This window comes from Jaculus jaculus, chromosome 5 (genome assembly GCF_020740685.1).
Source record: "Jaculus jaculus isolate mJacJac1 chromosome 5, mJacJac1.mat.Y.cur, whole genome shotgun sequence".
Lineage (NCBI taxonomy): Eukaryota > Metazoa > Chordata > Mammalia > Rodentia > Dipodidae > Jaculus > Jaculus jaculus.
The window spans coordinates 88429660-88449256 of NC_059106.1; the positions used below are offsets into that span (position 1 = coordinate 88429660).

General features: G+C 41.2%; 1 protein-coding gene across 10 annotated transcripts in view; it reads left to right on the forward strand.

Moving 5' to 3' along the window:
• The window catches only part of Elavl4 (ELAV like RNA binding protein 4), a 158991-nt gene that overhangs the window by 136002 nt on the left and 3392 nt on the right, over window positions 1-19597 (forward strand). For 8 of the 10 annotated variants that reach the window (XM_045151048.1, XM_045151051.1, XM_045151049.1 and 5 more), the window contains 4 exons: window positions 1-104; window positions 13399-13552; window positions 15102-15327; window positions 16928-16966. In XM_045151048.1, coding sequence (XP_045006983.1) covers window positions 1-104; window positions 13399-13552; window positions 15102-15327; window positions 16928-16966 — 523 coding nt within the window. The remainder of the gene's footprint in view (window positions 105-13398; window positions 13553-15101; window positions 15328-16927; window positions 16967-19597) is intronic. The other 2 variants (XM_045151054.1, XM_045151055.1) reach the window with 1 other exon arrangement.

The following is a 19597-nucleotide window of genomic DNA, read 5'->3' on the forward strand; positions in this document are numbered from 1 at the left end:
GACAGAGTTTAGGGTATGGATTTGTTAACTATATTGATCCAAAGGATGCAGAGAAAGCCATCAACACTTTAAATGGACTCAGACTCCAGACCAAAACCATAAAGGTAAGAGGTGATTCGATATGCCAACTCCTGCTTCAGAAGGTCCTGGTTAAATTTCAATCCATGGGTTTAATCAGTGGAGGCTATGCAGGAGCCTGAAATGGTGTTTGTTGTTATTCAAAGAGCATTACTGTCCATTCTACTAAGTAGAAGACATTCTACTAAGTAGAGCCATTAGGTTAGGTTGAATAGAAGGAAGTGACCAGGAGCTGTGGAACCTCCAATCCAGAAGGCAGATGTGTAATCTGGAACTCAAGACCCCCGCAAGAGGGCTTGCTAGCCTTTATCTACAAAGATAGCCAAAAAATAAGCCAAGGGAAAAAGCTGAGGCAGTAAAGCTACCCCAAGTATGAATATTGCAACCTGGGTTTTGATAGTAGGTGATGAAGAGGATGGAAAGTGACCAGGGTCAAGTAAAACAAGGCCTTATTTGCTAACTGAGCTTGTGGGCTTTACCTAAGAGTAGTTTGAGGAGCCTCCCATTGAAAAATGGGAAAGGAATGTCTGTTCAACAAACACACTGCTGGAATAGGTACAAAAGAACCATTGGGAACATAAAAAAGGAACAACAGAAATAGTCATCTAGCAATGTGAAAGTAATTAGGTGAACATACATCTCAAGAATCATTGTTTTCTTGTTTTGTTTTATTGAGGTAGGGTCTCACTCTAGCCCAAGCTGACATGGAACTCACTCTGTAGTCCCAGGCTGGCTTTGATCACAGTGATCTTCCTACCTCTGCCTACTGAGTGCTGGGATTAAAGGTGTGTACCATCAAGCCCAGGCCCAGGAATCACTGTTTTAAATCAAACAAGAAAACAAACCCAGAGCCTGCTCCTCTGGAATGTGCTGGTTTTTGTGGCTGGATTGTCACTCTCTTAGTCCATATTTGATATGTGGGCTCTTTGGGAAGGGGATACTAGATGCCTTGTCCCCACCCCTACCCCTTGGGCAGCCAGTGATGATCTACTGGATAGAGCTGCCAGCCCCTTGGTGCCTCCCTTCTTTTTCCCCACCTGCAGGCAGCATTCTGTTTAGGGGCAGCTGCCAGCCGATTAATGAGTCCCATCCTTCATAGCCTATTAAACCGCAGGGAAGTGTCTCCTGGGCGCTCTTATCCTCACGACAGCAGGTCTGACGCAAAGTAGGACAAAAGAGAAACCTCTCCCAGAATGGAAATCTATAGATGGCACCAGCTCTCAGTATCTGAAAACACAAAACCACAACTTTTTAGTCCAATAAAACTACTTTCCCAACATCTAGACTGACAGGAGAAACTACCAATATAAGATAATCTTAGCTGGTAGGTAATAAAAACAAAAACAAACCCTTTCTCTCTTTGGAATACATTATGTGATTATCTTTCTTTTTTAGGCAGCATTCCTTTTGCAATTGTGTTTAGCTTATTTCTAAAGATGATTGCTTTCCCTGCTCTCCTACCGTCTGCAGTACACAAAGAACCCAAAATGGGTCTGATTCAGGCTGCCGTATTCAAGGCTTAGAATCAGTTCCTATGAATTCTCTAAGGGGGAAATAATCAAGGGTTGATTAATTATGACACAGTCCTCTGAGAGGCAGGAAGATTATTTTCTTTCAAAGGAAAAATACACCTATTTTCATACTTTAAGTAAAGAAAGGATGCTCATGTCACCTGACTCTGATGAGACCACACCAGGTTGAGAGATGTGTTTGTGTGTCTGTGCTGTTGAGTTTTAGAATTAGAATGTCAGACATTTATTCTTCCTGACTTTGAACCTGACCTTGAACTGAAGAAGGTACTTTTCTTTCCTGTACAGTTTTCTTGAAACCCCAACTCTTCTCCAAAGGTTTGGGATGAAATCACCAGCCATCAATTTTACTTTTTTTTTTTCTTAAGTATTCTGTAAGACCCCTGAGGTTTCCCCAAAGACAGATTGGACTTGGCTTTTCTGATCTCAGAATGCTCCCCTGGCCCATCATTACATCTTTATCAAAATGGATCTTAAACACAAGGAGTATTGATTATTTTATTTCTGTAAAAAGCAGGTCTGCCTCCTCTTCTTATCTATATTCCTTTCTTCACCCACCCCCAGCCTGGACTCTCCCTGCATCAAAACGCTGCCAAAATATTTGCACCCAGCATTAATGTGGGTTCCTCAAGCACTGTAGGATTCAAAATGCATGATACCACCACTGAATCAATAATTTCTATTCTCTACTACAAATGAAAATTTAATGTACAAACCTAGGGATTTCAGCCCTTTCATTAAAGCAGTTTATTTGCTATACAAAAAAAAATTAAATTTGAGTGATGGGTTCCTTTATTAACTTTTCTTCCCTTTCCTAAAGGGACACAGTGTTTAAGGTGAAAAAAATCATATTAAAGGGAAGAAAAACAGCAAGCCCTTTTCATGTGCTGTTAATAGTCTCATCATTTATTAATTTCTTAAAATTGCTTTTTTGCCTTTTGGGCCACTGTTTACTTCTTCTACTTCAGTTTGCTTTGGTAAGTGACATGAGATTTATCTCTTTACTCTGATTGCCATGAAGGAATAGGTAACTTGCCAATATGGAAAAAACAAATATCGTCTTTAGAATCATGCATTACAGGTCTCCTTGGGAGCACCTAGTACATGCTTGCAAACTTTGGTCAACTTTGTGCCTCCCTTTAATACTTCTGAAGTACTTCTTGCAAAACATATAACTTCAAGTATGAAATACAGGGTAGATGCAGATAAACCAAGACTTAATTCTTAAACTGGGAGCATCTAGATTTTAGAGGAGATTCTAAAAAGCCCTGAAAATGTGATGGTGACTCGAGTGAGAATCAGGCAAAAAGAGCAGTGATTGTGCTACTGCTGCTACTGCTGCTGGTGGTGGTGGTTCTGGTACTGGTGGTGATGGTGGTAATGGTGCTGGTAGTGGTGTTGCTGGTGGTCATGGTGGTGATGGTGATGGTGGTGATGATGGTGATGATGGTGGTGGTTATAGTTGTGGTGGTGGTGGTAATGGTGATGGTAGTAATGATGGTGGTAGTGGTGATGATGGTGGTGATGATGATGATGGTAGTGGTGGTGATGGTGATGGTGGTGGTGATGATGGTCACAGTGGTGGTGATGGTGCTGGTAGTGATAGCAGTAGTGATGGTGGTGCTGCTGGTGATTTATTTCAGTGTTTCTATATCTTATAGCTGCTCATTAGAAACCAAAACTAGGTTTTGTTGAATTTCAAATCTGCCACGTTTTAGAGGGTAGAAACTAACAAAAAAATTATTTAGTATTCTGAAGGAAAACCAAGCAGAATTCAATAATTTATCTTTGTACAGTCAATTTTCAACCTCTGAACTCAAATTTAAACATGTCAACATTGTTTTGCCAATTGTCAGTGGCTTCTCACCTGGCTATTGTGGGTGGTTTCCACAAAGGATGGGTTCCCTATCAACAAAAACCCATATCACTTTTGTTAAAGGTGCTATAAAGTGACTGTATACTGAAGTCAGGTGTCAGGCAAGGCCTGGCCTGAAGAAGACAAGGGGCATGATGTCCAGTGAGTGTTTTAAATGATGACTCCAGAGGACTTGCTCTGGATTGCAACTTCTGGGTTGGAGAGATGGCTTAGAGATTAAGGCACTTCCTTGCGAAGCCTAAGGTCCCAGGTTCTATTTCCCAGGACCCACGTAAGCCAGATGCACAAGGTGGTGCGTGTGTCTGGAGTTCATTTGCAGTGGCTAGAGGCCCTGGCACACCCATTCCCTCCCCACACACACCCCCATCTCTCTGTCTCCCTCTTTCTCTCTCTTGAATAAGTAAATAAATCAAATTAAATTAAATTAAAAATGGGTTGCAACTTTTTTAGTGGAGGAAGATTGCTGCCTAGAGTTCAGGCTTAGAGAGGTGAAGTATGTTTTCTCAAACCACACAACTGGCAGCTGAGGTGAAGTTAGCATCCAAAGGGCTTGTGAAGGATTCTGCCAGAAGAGCAGCTACTTTGTAAGCATAAGCTTGAAAGGAAGTTAAAAAAAAAAAACATAATGCTATCTTACTTTGAATATTTACACTGTGTCCAATATTACTGTAATCCTTCTACATGCTTGTCATCATTTAATCTTTGAACTATCCCTGGAGTTAAGTGCTTTACACACAATGGCTCAGTTTCTTAAAATAGCCATATAAGAAGATGCTATTATCTCCTGTATGCTAATGAGGAAACTGAGGCCCAAAGAGGATCAGAGTTGGTAAATGGCATTTGCAGGAAAAAAAAGCTTTGAAAATAACTCTCTGGCAGTAGGTCATAAGTAGCAGCACATGCATTCTGTGAGAGTGAGTGGGTATGTATTTGGCTCTGCACACACATGGGTTATACTCTCTGACTAGGAAAGGAGATATAAAAAGCAAACTAATGAACTATGTGGTTACTTTAGGCTCTTCATAAGCAGACATATGGTTCGGGACTTCTGCCATAAACTTGAATATTTGACATTTGATTTTAACTAATTTCTTTTTTGGCTCTTGGTTTCCAGGCTCTGTGCTAAAGTTTCAAAATTTAGGTGAATCAGAGAAGGCAGTGCCCTGGAAATCTTCCCATCCTTGTATGTCAGGGAGCCATGGGGTGGACCATGGGCCTGGGGAGCCATGGGGTGGACCATGGGCCTGCTGCAGCAGCCTGGAGCTCCACTTGGGAAATTGGGTCATTTCTTGATGTTTCAGTGTGCCCAGGGGAGATCGTTTGCCCCATTTAAGGTTTGGGGGGGCTGTTAGTTTTTGTTTTGTTTTCTTTTTTTCCAAATGTCTCTAACAAAACTCTGGGACAAAAGGCTGTAGATTCTGGAAAATAATTCCCTGGTACTCTTTGTCCCCACATCTGATGCCTATCCTAGTCCTGTCCCTCTTCTGGGCTCTGAAAGAGTAACTTCTGAATTTATATTGTCACTTCTTCAGCCTCTTACCAAGAAATGCTCAGCTGAATTCTCATGAGATGACCCTAAATGTCCATTCTACCTCTGAGATACTTGTCTTTTATTGTTCTGGCCTTGAACCTGCTTTGTTTAATGTACTAACAACTAGCTCCAAATAGGTTTAATTTGGATTTTGAATTAATTAAAATTAAATAAAAGTTGAGTTGCTTAGTTACTCTATGCCTGTTTTAAGTGCTTAGTAGCCACATGTAGCACACATTGGTCAACATAGATACAGAATATTTTCCTGATCCCAAAAAATTCTGTGGGGTGGTTCTGGTATAAAACATCAATGGCACCAAGGATTAAAGAACCAGTTCTTGGGTTGAGGGCCAGTCAGTAAAATGCTTGTCTTTCAAGCATGAGGACCTAAGTTCAATCCTTGAACCCAACTTTTTTTTGTACGCCTGGGTATGATGATGTGCAAGAGACAGGGAGATCCCTGGGGCTCATTAGTCAGTCAATCTAGCCTACTAACCAATGAGAAACTCTTACTCAAAAACATGTGGATAGTACCTGAGGGATAATACCTGACACACACCACACACACACACACACACACACACACACACACACACATACACATACACACACACACACACACACACACACAAAATCAATTCTTAAGACAGGAAATACAGCTTGCTTAGTATGCATAAAACCATGGATTTGATCTCCAGAACCAATATATATATATATAAAACTAGGCATGTTGACACACTCCTATAATTCCAGCACTTTAGAGGTAGAGTAATCATGAAGTCTCAAGCAAAGTGGCTAGTCTATCAAGGATCAGAGAACACTATACCACTCTCCCCCTTCTCATTTTTGCCCATTCAAAAGAGCTCTGACCTAAGATACAGAGCTAAGTCCCAACTTGATGAAAAACTGTAGGGATGACCTTGAACAACTTTCTCTAGCCATATCTTCCCATCTGCAGGATGGCCCATACCAGCTCTAACAATCTAATAAAATATTATGGCACTGATATTCCAACTCAGATCCTTCCTAAGAAAAAAAATAGCTTGTGCCAAGAACATGGCTTTTATTTCACTATTCAGGATAGTGTGACACAATGAAAGGATCCAAGAACTTTGGGTCATATCCCAGTGTGTCTTTGTTCAGCCATGGGAGCCTGGGCAAGTACTTGATCTCATTGAGCCTGAATATGTTATCTGGAATGTTAATTCACGTGAAGGTAATCATGGCTTCCATTGAGTGCTCAAGACATGATCCCAGTATCAAATTTTATAGGGTTACCCTAAGGTGAAAGGCACTTGAAGAGGGGAGGACTTTTTCCATCACATGTTTTAGTGATGCATGACAGCACGAATCTGACCCTTACTAAGACCCAGACAACATATACCAAAAATTCTGTGTGTGGAAAGTATTACGGAACTTCCAGGAGGCCACACTAGTCTTACCAGTCTTTCATAAAGCAGGAGGCAAGAGTTGTAATCTAGTGGATACCAAGTCTAAGGCTCTGTGTCTGCCACCAGCTCTTCCCCTCATGACAACCTTTAATGCATCTCTTCTATTTGAAGACCACCAATCAGAGAACACCTCATACTACTATGTAAGCTCCTTTAATAATTTAATGGTTTTTTAAAGAAGTTTCAAGGCACATGAATCTATCATCACACCTTCTGTTCTTTAAAAGAAACATTTGCCAGGTCTAAAATGGGTTTTTATGATGTTCTTGGGTACATCTTAAGTCCATGGTTCTTTCTTTCCACATCAGAGTCAGATCCTACCTAGGAAAGTAGCTAAAAATCACTGACTAAGAACTTCACTTCAGTTGAGCACCCACCCTAAGAAGACTTTGAAGCTCATGTGAAAATGGGTGTGTGAATATCACCAGGAGGTGCCACTCATGTGTGAAGTACAGGGACAGATGACTGTGATGGACAACAGAATGTGATAGATGCTGCCATTGAGACATATATCCTCCATAGATTCCAAGGTAGAAACAGTCATTTGTGCCTAGGCCTCAGGGAAGAGATGGCTGAGCCTAGGAGAACTGAACAGGAGTTCATTTTACCATGGGATGAACAAGCAGCAAGAACAAAGGCATGGAAATAGAAACATTTAATACATACCTAGAAACCTGTGACCATGTTTTTTGGGGGAGATTTTGTTTTTTGTTTTTTTTCAAGGTAGAGTCTTGCTGTAGTCCAGGATGATCTGGAATTCACCCTGTAGTCTCAGAGCAGTCTCAAATTCATGGTGATCCTCCTACCTCTGCCTCCCGAGTGTTGGGATTAAAGGTGTGTGCCACCACACCCAGCCTGTGATCATGTTTTTTGTTTGAATTAAAGCATAGAAGGACATAAAGAGGTCATCAGAGGATGAAAGCTTGAGCCAAGATACCAGAGGGCTTTGCAAGCCCAAGTAAAGGGTTTGGAATTTCATCACAAGGCATGAGACATATTGGAAAGTTCTGGGCAAGGAAAAGTGACAGAGACAGAGTCAGAATGCATTTGAACACTTTACAGTGAGGGAAGCTTTGCCTTGCCTCTAATGTTGTCTTAGAACGCCATGTATCAGGTGTTCATGGGGTACATAAAGAGTGGGTTCACAAAAGCAGACACCCGTCCCATTTGTGAGCAGGGTCACAACCACAGCACAGAGGTAAACCAATCCTCACAATCAAAGCTGTGGTTACCAGGAGCCAGTTGGCAGTTTTCTGTTCTGCCTGCTCTCAGAGGTAGGATTACAGATCCCTGGCAGGGCTTGCTCATAGAAGCCTTGGCAACACCAGAGCCTGTTCTCTGCTGCCATTCTCTTGGTTTCTTTAGAGTGAATGGTCCCTAGGGACCTGCCTGCGCTGGGGAGTTTGCATTCACTTAAGGAATAGGGTGTTACAACAGACTGGGAGAAATCTGTAGCTTGATCTTCAAATGATGAGTTTGTGGATGTCTCCTCAGCTAGAATAATAATAGTCCCTCATGTCAGAGACTGTTGTATATATCTCTATACCCCAGGATCTGACTACTAGCAACTGTGTCAAAGCCACTGTTTACTGAGCCTTATTTGGGGCCAGGCATTATACCTAGGAATCCTATAAATATGCAAATATCTCTTCTTTAAGAGTTATTAATCAAGTGTTACAGCTCAGAAACGTTAAATGACCTATCTTAAAGTTACACATCAAAAAGATATTCACATCTATATCTTTCCAACACCAAAGCACTTGCTCTTAACCTCCATATCCTTTTCCATGCTGTAGTGGGATATCAATTCCAGTTAAAATTATCATGAATATATACTTTGGAGTGGTCTGTTTCAAAATACAATTGCCCAGTACTCAAACTAGCACCAGTCAATGAGACCCACAAGATAAAAGGTGATGAGAACAGGAAGAAGGACTTTCTGACAATCAGTGAAGGCCAGTAGTAGTGTGAGATGTCCCATGTGTGGTAAATTTCTTGTTATTGAAAATGCATGAGGTAGATACCCAGCTCTGAACTTTCAAGGCCACTTGTAACACCAAGTTTCTGTAAAGTAGATTTTAGGGATAGTATTTCTAGGATTACCAGCATTATATTTTCACCTCTAGTTCCAGCTACCATGAAATATGGAATTGTGGACAATAGCAATTTTGTGAATGGATTGCTTAGTCCTGAAAATGTTCACAGACCATCATCATTATAATCTAAATGAGCCCAACATCACTATTTTTCACATCTAAGTTCTAAACCAATAAGAAGGAAACAAAGATTATGAAATCATATGTACATTAAGTCCGAGATGAGTTACATGGACACAATGCACCTCCTCTACACTGTGGCACATCCTGCAAGTGGTGCTCTGGACTCCAGTGGCCTCCCCAAATGAGAGTAGAGCCTGCCTTCAGGAAACTCAGTCTGGAACAGAGATTGTGCTTCTGGTTAGCGTTTAGCTCCCAGAAGGTAAGGGCAGGCAACAACTGGGTCTACCATGCTCATTTTCTTTGTTGGAGCTTTCATTCAGACCACTTACTTCCTTTTCCCTGTAGAAGGGTGGGTGAAGAACTATAGAAAGGCCTAGTCTGTTACTCTGAGAGTTCATTCCACATGAAGAGACATACCAGAAGTGGGACTTATCTGCCCCTGGCCTGCCAACAACCTCTATACTACACTCTTCCTTGGCTTTCTCATATTCCTCACCAGACTGGGGGCCTTAAAGCAGTACTTAGTGCCAATCCCGTTGTCTGGCAGATAGCAAGTATTCAGGAAAGGAAGGAAAAGGGAACTACTATCTAATGCCATTTTCCAGGTCTGAGAAAGATGCCTCCTGTTCCCATCTAACACTCCTCAGAACGCCAACGTGCTGAATTATCATGTTCTTAATGTCCTGTCCTGTCCTGTCCATTAGGGTGGTCATACAAAGGATGATCAGGAAACATCTTTTCCCAGCCCATGCTGTTCTTGACACCATGCCTTGGCTGTGAATAGGTAAAGGGACCCGTGGATGCTGAAGGAGAAGAGATGACCCCCAGTCCTGTTCTTGCTCTTCCATCTATGGTGAATGGCAGTGTTCGCCTTACTTACCTTGTGATATCACGAGAGCAGTGTTGGGAAGACACTCTGGAAAATAGCAAACATTTTTGTGGGTGTGAAGCCATGGGATGTGTAAGTGTATGGTAGAGGGAACTCATAGTAATGAAGTCATAAAACGTGGTCCAGACCCCACCAAACTGGCAAAGGTAGACAGTGAGTGCCCCTAAGAGGTAACTGGAAGTATTTCAGATACCTGTTTGGTAAAATTGGAGGGTATGTCCAATGGGGACCTAGAGTTACAGAAATACCATTTACGTAGTGTCTGCTAAGTTCTAGATAGTTGCTAGACACATCAAATATATAGATTCATCACAATAATCCTTCACAGGCAAACTCCCCATTTTGATAACTGAGAAAAACAGGCAGGGTTTAGGCTTAGGATAGAATGGTCCAAGTGCCTTTCACCTTTGGGATTTGTCCCTATTCTGAGGCTAGACTCTGTCTCAGGAATCTGTGGCTATAATTTCTGTCTGGTTGAGACTCTGCTTCTATGAGAGTTATCTTGTAGGGAAATGATTTTGTTTGTGTTGTTGATGTTCCAGTGCCAACTTCCTTTTGCTAGCAGAGTCTGTCCTCAACCAGCTCCTTTCTGAACCCCACCTCTGGCTGCACAGAACTAATGGCAGTCAAGGTCATTGCTATGTATTGTGCATTGACTGGATTGCAGTCAATGCACAATGCCAGACACTTTGCTTCCTCAAATACTTGACCTTCATCACTTCATTTGTTCTCACAACAGCATAAAGCTATTACCAAGCCACCATTCTCTGACCCTATTACCATCTATCTCACCACCAGACACACTATAGGTCTGTCCTCTTGTCTTCTTCCTGGCCCTTTTAACCTTTGACTTATCTCTCCCCTGTGTTTTAGTCACACTTATACATAGCCATGGCATGGCATATACCTTATGGCTTTGTAATAATTGGTCAGTATGCTTACTCATCCATTCTCCCACCCCTTTTATATTTTAGCATCTTCTATGAGTTCTCTGTTGCCTCTGTTGATTCTTTAAAGTGAAAAAACCTGCCTGGTCCTGTGCCCCCAACACACAACACTGTGCTTATTCACAATAACCACAAGAAATATTTGCTGAGAAAAGTGATGTCTAGTCTTGAAACAATCTTCTTTAAGTCTTTTCAACCCCAAACAATAGAGGGTGGGAATCTTGTTCTTTAGCAGTTAGCTAAGTAGAAAAATACAACATGATTCTGGGTTCCTAACTCAGTGATCCACTTAGTGGAGGAACCAAGCTACAATTAATTCCAAAGAGCCATAAATGCCAACATTATTCATCATGAGCTGTGTGTAATCATTCATTTTGTTCAGTATGCTTTGTACCCCTTGAAGATATCAGACTCTATGATTGGAGCTGATGCCACAGATATGAATTACACACACACACACACACATACACACACACAGAGAGAGAGAGAGAGAGAGAGAGAGAGAGAGAGAGAGAGAGAGAGAGAGACTAACCTTAAGAAAAACCATCACACTAGCTAGAAAGGGGGATTTAAGAGTAGAATGAGTGCACTACTTGTGGGAATCTTAGGAAGAGACTGTATCAGACATAAAAGGCTGTCAAAAGAAAGTGGTTGTTACCTGAGTCCTTTTTGGAGTAAGATTTGGACTTGAAGAAATACATGGAAAAAAATCTTCCCTATGAGAAAAAGCATGTAGGTGAGAAGTTGAGTTTGTGGAGGGTGTGCAAAGATGTATTTAGATAATGTCAGTAATCAGTAGGATAAGGAAGGACTAACACTCATTCCTGTACTTTCTCCTGTCTACCATTTATGCTATCCTCCTTACTGAAAAATAATTCCATTATGCTATAACTTTGATTTTGTTTCTTAAATAGCAGGGGAGGAGACCTTCTGTGGAGTAAAGCCCTACCCAGGCAATCACATGGGGTTCTTTAGCTCCCTTACCCCAAGTGCACTCACAAAAACCCTCTGTGTAAAGACCCCTCTGTCTTGTCTCTGTCAGGTTCTGGTAGAAGTGGAACCTGCAGAAGCCTCCTAGACCACCCATGGGTTTATAGAAGATGCAGGCACTACAGATAGCCGCCTTGCTCCATCAGCAGGAGGAGGCCAGTGAAGCAGATTTAGTCATTCACATCATTGTCTGTTGAGTCAATGTCTATTTTTAGGTGTAGAACTCATAAAGGGATCTAGCATCTCTGTCATAGAAACGGAGATTGTTATGAGTTAGGGTCTGTTCATCCTTCATGATCTTACCTGAAGGTCTCAAAAGCAAGGAAGTCCACTCTGCTGATAAAGGCATAGTTCTTAATGTCAAAGCTCTAGTTTAGCATGCCATTTGTTTTGCACAAATGTTTTTATGCATGTGAGTGCACATGCACACACACATACATTCACTCACCCACCCTTACAGTCTTAGCAGGTCCTCTGAACTGGATATACAGATTAAATAAAACTTCCAACTGAAAAACGCTAAGGCAGGGCTGGAGAGATGGCTTAGCGGTTAAGCACTTGCCTGTGAAGCCTAAAGACCCCAGTTCAAGGTTTGATTCCCCAGGACCCACGTTAGCCAGATGCACAAGGGGGCACATGTGTCTGGAGTTCATTTTCAGTGGCTGGAGGCCCTGGCACGCGCGCTCTCTCTCTCTCTCTCTCTCTCTCTCTCTCTCTCTCTCTCTCTTTCTCTCTCTCTCTCTCCCTCTTTCTCTGTCTGTCACTCTCAAATAAATAAATAAAAATAACAAAAAAAAAATTTTTTTAAACGCTAAAGCATACAGGTCAGATGGACTCTGAGATAACTGTTTTCAGCATCTATTCTGAGCCATAACCACCCATAAATAGCTTCAGCAGGAAAGTACTTTTGTTAGACTAGCTGTAAATTGTATTTCAAATGTCTGATGTTGTTTTCCTTAAAAAAATAAATAAATAAGTAAATGAAAGTCTAAAATTAATGACTGCTGGGGTTTGCTTTGCTTATGTGTACTGTTAAAGATTTGGCTTCTTACAGATGGCATTTCAGATCTGTTTACACTTTTGTGTTAGCTTTTTGGGGAAAGAAAAAAATCAGTTGAGAGATCTGAGAGGACAAATTTACAAAAGTTGAACTTATTATAACCATCAGCAAGACTTTCTTCTCTCTCCCGCTGTCCTCCCCTCCCTCCTGTCCACCCATTTTGTTTGTTGTGGTTCTATCTGCCCTGCCTCAAAGTGAGAGACAACTGGCCCTTGCAGATGTGACAATAAGGTCACATCTCAGTTTCACAAGCAGATGTTCATTCAGTCCCATTTAGCCATGTTTTGTCATTCAGTGAGAGCAGGCCTGTGGGGACAGATTGGAGCAACATAAGCAATGGGACAGAAAGAAATCTCCTGAGAACCTGACCACCTTTGTGATCTCAAGAAGGGAGTGGGAATAGGGAGGGTGGCAAGGAGAGAAATGTGCAAAGAAGAATTTCTTGGGGTTTTTTGGTTTATTCCAATTATTATGTGTTGGATACAGTAAATCGTCTATACACCCACATGCAGGAGGTAAATCTTGAAAACTTTATGCGTGGGTAGTTCTGCATATAGCAACTGCCATACAGTAGCTATTTTGTTCTGCACTTGGAGACCCTTATCTGAGCATTTGTTTCAAGTTATCATCAACTCTCCCTTTGTCCCTCTGTTGCTATTCTACTGCTTATTACTAAGACAAATTTGTATTACTATTGCAAACTCTAAACTACTGAATGATCTGACTGACACCTGAGACATAAGGACTTGTCATCTTGGTTGTTGCCTCAGTCTCTGTTCTGTGAATGAGTACCTATAATGCATGTAGCTCCTCTTTCCTTCTCCTCAGGTCTCATATGCCCGTCCAAGCTCAGCTTCAATCAGGGATGCTAACCTCTATGTTAGTGGCCTTCCCAAAACCATGACCCAGAAGGAGCTGGAGCAGCTTTTCTCACAATATGGTCGTATCATCACCTCACGAATCCTGGTTGATCAAGTCACAGGTTAAATATTTTTTTGAAATTTCATTCTTTGTGTATTGTGCCCTGTTACCCATGGGAATAGGTTAGTGACTGCTGAAGGTGGAGGATATGGACCATGAATAGGCAGATTTCTGACTTGGGAAAAAGCCTTTTGACCCTTTAACTACCCAAATTTGAAACAGGTCATCTTGAGAAGTCAGAGTTCTCCACCATGGAAGCTGACTCCATAGAAGCTAAACTACTTGACCAGGTTGTAAAAGATTTGGTAATCAGGTTGGGAGTGGAATTATATGACCTTCAAAGTTACTTTTAGCCCTTACCCAATAGCATTATACTTCTATTCAAAATCCTGTCTAGCTGTAGCTCCAATTCACAGAACTATAGACTTAGAAAGAACTACCTCACTCCACATATAAGGATCCAGATTTTAAGTGAGAGTTCTGACCTCCCACCAGCTAGTTGGGATCAGTGCTTAGAGTCTGGTACTGGGCTCTGTCTCCATCATAAAAAGCCACCTTTCAGTGAGAAATGTAAGGTAGCTTGGGTCACACTCTCAATGACAAGGTGTTTTTGCCTTAAACAATTCCATCTCAATGTATAATTTACCCTCTGAGAGTAGTATAACACATGCATTTATCATTTGATTCATTTACTCAGCTTTCATTGAGGTTGGATCTGCCCTAGACACTGTATAAGGGACACTGGGGATCAAGGATAAAGGAGACTAAGTACCTGCCATTGCAGGACTCCAATAGAACAAGTACTGCTAGGGACTGTCCAGTTCCCTGAGCAAGCTCAGAAAGCATACTATGCCTGGCAGTGCTCCATTGTAAAGGTAATGTTTAGCAAGAGTTGGGGGGGGTAGACTTGAACTTACCTGGCAAAAAAAAAAGACATGGAACATTCTAGATGTTCTAGATGCAGATGACAGGACATCCCAATGCATTGCATTAAGAATGCAGCCTGTTCAAACAATGTCAGGCAAGTCAGGTTAGCTGATGTGAAGCTCAGTAGGGGATTTAAGGCAAGATTTCCAAGGACATTAAGTGTTGTGCCGAGACATCTTGACTTTATCTGCATGTAACAAAGATCCAGAGAAGGTTATTTGGGGGAGGAGTGTTTTTTTTTTTTTTTCTATTTAAGACAGTTAAAAATAGATACAGGATTCAAAAGGTATAAGAGAAAATAGAAGTTATTTCCAAAGGGCACATTGTGGTCAGAGGTTGCTTTTAGGTACTAGGGTTAGAGACACTCTGGAGAACTAGAAGATGCCAGTAACTAGCTATAATTAGTGAAGGGGAGATGCAGGCTGAGTAAGGAAGGCTGAAAGGTTGGAGTGAGAGATCCCTTGTTTTGCATATATATATATGGAAGACATCTGTCTAGAACCACATTGGTGGAAATGCACATGGATGCCTTTTGATCAGAGGCACTTGGGAGCTGGGCTCTGTACTAACCCTGCAGATGCACTCAGTCCCCATACAATGTCCTTGGGGCCCTACTCACCTCTTCCCAGACACATACCAGTTGTTTGATCACTCTTTTATGAAGACTTCTTCTCTTTCACCAGGAGTATCTAGAGGGGTGGGATTCATCCGCTTCGATAAGAGGATCGAAGCAGAAGAAGCTATCAAAGGATTGAATGGCCAGAAGCCCAGCGGTGCTACAGAACCAATTACTGTGAAGTTTGCCAACAACCCCAGCCAGAAGTCCAGCCAGGCCCTGCTCTCACAGCTGTACCAGTCCCCCAACCGGCGCTACCCTGGCCCTCTCCACCACCAGGCTCAGAGGTTCAGGTAGGCACACCCACAGAAGGAGCCTGATATGCCAATACATAACAGAGCATGGGACAGGAAAGCCCACAGCTCTGAAGAATGGAGCAGAGCTAACAGCCTCTGCCTCACTGAATCACTGTGTGAAGCTCTGCAAAAGCTTTTATTTCCTATAAAAGGAAATGATTTGACATGATACCCTTCCAAGCCTTCTCCCAATTTATCACTGTGATTGTTTGGATAAACTTGAGATTCTTTAGTAGAAACAAAAAGTCAAATAAGAAGGACCAGTTTCAATAAGAGTCATCACAGATAATGTGACCACATTCAGCAGCTTGGATGTAAAAGGCTGTACACTGGCTCTTAATACAGTCAAAGACCAGGAAGGGGACCCTTGAAAGAGGGAGTAGCTTGTCCTATCCTTTTTTACAAATAACTCTATTGGATGCTGGGGAAAGGCAGACTCTTCAATGTTAGCACATTATGAGAAGACAAAGGAGATTTCTTCCATACTTTATTAGTGTTACCTTTGGTTACCCACCAAGTGCATCCAGTGCAATGGGTCTTTTCTCCAGGGATAGTTTTCAAAGGCAGGTTTCTTTTGTGACAACAGCTTCTACAGTGCAGGAGATAAGCTTAGTTTTGACCTACTGCAGTAAATTCTAAACAATCATTTTATTCCACCCACGTTCCAAGTTTCTTTTAATGAAAATGTTTTCTCCTTGTCAAGTTTCACATGGGAAAATAGTAGGTCCTTCTATCTGTAATAGTAATAGTCCATCTGGCCACAGGGAAAAAAAAAAAAATCAGCCTCTTCATTTGTCTTCCCATGCCCTGTGATTCTGAAATAGTTAATTATTTCATGAAGAGCCTAAGTCAACTGATTTTTATTTTGTGTGAAAGCACGTGCAGTATTTATGTAAAAAGCCTCTTCATCGGGCTTCTAATTGTGGAAACTATGGTTACTACTGCCCCATGATGTGAATAGTTTGTCCCTAAGTAAGGCAGTGAGCATGAGGAAGATTATAGCATAATGATATTTTGCTAGGAGGTGCTTTGGTGCTATAAGTTGTAAGCTAGTTTGTTTGTTTTTTTTAAAAAAATATTAACCTACAAACACACTCCATGCTATCTCATCCTTCCAATTGTGTGTGGCCAGAATGTTTAGTTAGTGTAGCTAAGCTAACAGAAAGGATCTATTCTGATGTGTGTTATGTACTCATGTATTGTTAATCTGGAACAGAGACCTTTATTTGCAAGTTTAATTATAGTAAAAGGTGAACCATTTGAGGAACCCTCCTCCCTTTAAACAACTTCCCACACAATATAAAATTAAATTCACACAAATGTTCTGAGCACTGATGGGGGAGGGAGTGGATTAATTCAGACCTTAAGAGAAAAGAGAATTCATTAGACACTTGTTTTAAACTCTAGCATTGACCTGAGCATGAATTACTTGCAGTTGGAAGCAGGAAAGAGGGAACTCCGGTGGACAGACTCCCAAGCGGTGGGGAAAGTTGTTGAGCTTTTCTTCCTTGAAAATGGAGCATTCTTATTAATAGTTCCATTGAGTGATCTTGCCATCTGTGAGGCATTAACCCAGAGACCCTCCTTCTCTTTGCAGGCTGGACAATTTGCTTAATATGGCCTATGGCGTAAAGAGGTAATTAAAACTCCACAGACTGCCAGATGTCCATGTTGGCACAGACTGGGGCTAGAATTTTTTTTTTCAATTCACTAACTTTACTTTTTTTTAAATTCTTCCCTTTCCTTCCACCAGCATGTCAAATTCTTAATTTTAATTTCAGACCTCAGTTGATTTTGTTTCTTTTAGAGCACACATAATATGTATGTGTGTGTGTTTCACTTTTCCTTTTATTTGCAGGTGAGCTTTCCCATGGTTCAGGTGCCACAGCTACCAAGCCCTGAATGATCTGGTCCTCTGAGTGGTTTCTCTCAGGAAGAAAGCTCTGACCCTTTGCTGGCTCATTTTGCAAACATGCTGAGCAAATGTTTTGCATTGCCAATGATGAGATTCAGTTAAGGGGGCAGATTCCAGCAAATCAAAATTAGAACATTTTGGTAATCGCTGCTGACAATCTTGTGATGTTCAGTGGAAAAATTAGATTTTTAACTATGAGTCCTGGCCAAAGCATGTATTAATGCATGGTTGAATTTTTGACTTTCAGTCCCATCTTGTGCATGTCAGAGCACATCCTGAGAATGAAGTGTATCTGTGTGCACCTCAACCAAGGGTTTCTTTTGTTACAGGTTTAAACAGTTATTATATCAATCTCAGTTATATATGTGTGTGGGATTTGAATTTATGGTTTCTTCCATTTAAAAACATGGGGCTGGGTAGTGAAACAGAATCAAGATTTTGGGGACTCTCTTAAATGCAATCCCAAGGGTTTCCAGGCCCAGTCAGAAATCTGAGTCTCAGGAAGTCGGTATGTTCTTTCACTGTGCCCGTGAGATCCATGTATGTGCTTCTGATAGGCTTCACTGCACTGCTCGGGACATAGCATCTTCATTGTCTTGTTCAGTAGAGCTGTGCATTTTAATTCCCTTGCCCCCAGTCGAGGTAAAAAGTCTTTAGTTATTATACTTCATACTCACCACTTAACCATGCATGGTAAGTACCCTGGATCTGGGAAGTAGCACACTGTGGAGAGAGTAACTTGACTCCCAACTTCACTAGAATAACACCAGCCTCTTGAGTCTCAATCCTAGCACCAGTGAGGATAGTTGTGAATTATCTCCATATGTCTAACACTCTGTTTTTGCCTGTTCCCATATATTGTGCATCTTTCCTAGCTCTGTACCATTCCTTTGCTGCTCTCTGACTTTAGTGAGGTAGCACCAGATGCTATGAAAAAAGTGATGCTTAAAAACATACATGCATGATGGTTTGCCCCTTTAATCCAGCACTCGGGAGGCAGAAGTAGGAGAATCACTGTAAGTTTGAGGCCACCCTGAGACTACATAGTGAATTCCATGTCAGCCTGGGCTAGAGTAAGAACCTACCCCCCAAAATAAATAAAGCTGTAACCTACATGTTGCCACCTCCTCAGTTCCCAGTGCCCAGCCCAACCTAAGCCAGGATAGCCAGTACTAACTAACAATTGGATTCTTTATAAAAAGAACCCAGATTTGGATGTAGCCTCCTTCCTACCTAAGCTTTCTAATAGCCAAAGAAACTAGAATGGCAGTCCTATTAAAACCTCTTTGTTGACTCTGACCTTGACCTTAAAGTAAATACATAACTGTTTTCTATATAGCCATAAAAGTATCAGTTCACTTAATTGGAAAGAGTTTAGAAGACTGTTTTTAGAAATAATGCAAATAGAAATTGGACTGGGATTTACCCCTTTAACAATCTGAACCACTATGGTTTTGGGTTCTGTCTTTTATAAGTTTTTAAGTAAGAAATGATTGATTTAGTGAGTAATGACAAAAATGGCAGCTGGGTTATTGTTTATTTAGAATATCCTTAGTAGCCATTTGATTATCCAAATTCTAGTTGGCAACAAAACTTTAATAAGACTTCTAAGCCTCCAATAATATTTGCTTATTTTTAATAACAGGCCTCATAGTTTACCTCATACTCTTCCCTATTTTCAGCTTCCTCTTCTCTCATTCTGCACCTCCCTCCAAAACATTCAACCAAATGAAAAGCAAGCTACTTCTTAGGGTATAGGGTCAAAACTCCCTGTAAAAGTTCAGTATGAAACAACATCTTAACAAATACTGATCTGCTGTAGGCCCTGCTCTCCTAATTCTTTCATCTGATGCACCCATCACAAATGACACATGGATTTATCAGGCAATGAATAAAATCTGAAGGGCTACTTTATTTCTTTTCAAGATCACACAAAAACTGCAATTTCTGAGCCTAGGACAAAAGTTGTTGTAACAAGGCAAAACACATTCTATGCTTTTCTGATTTACAGAAATTCAAGACTTATAAATGCACAAACCACATGAAATCTTGCTCTGTTGATGCTTAGAAATGAATTCCAGATAATATAGTATCAACAAGTAGTACACTTCTACTATCATTGCTCAAGTCTTGCAAGAGAACCCTTTGGAATAAGGGCTAAATGAAACATGAGCCACTCCTCTGGTTACTAACAAGACATATCTGGTCATTGTCATGTATCTCCATCAGTAAAATCAGGAGGTCTTTGACAGATATAAGTCAAAGGACTGTAAATATGAAACACTTGAGCACTTCTAGGGACATCCTCTAATCTTCCCCAAAATAAAAATTTCTAAGCACTGACACCAACCA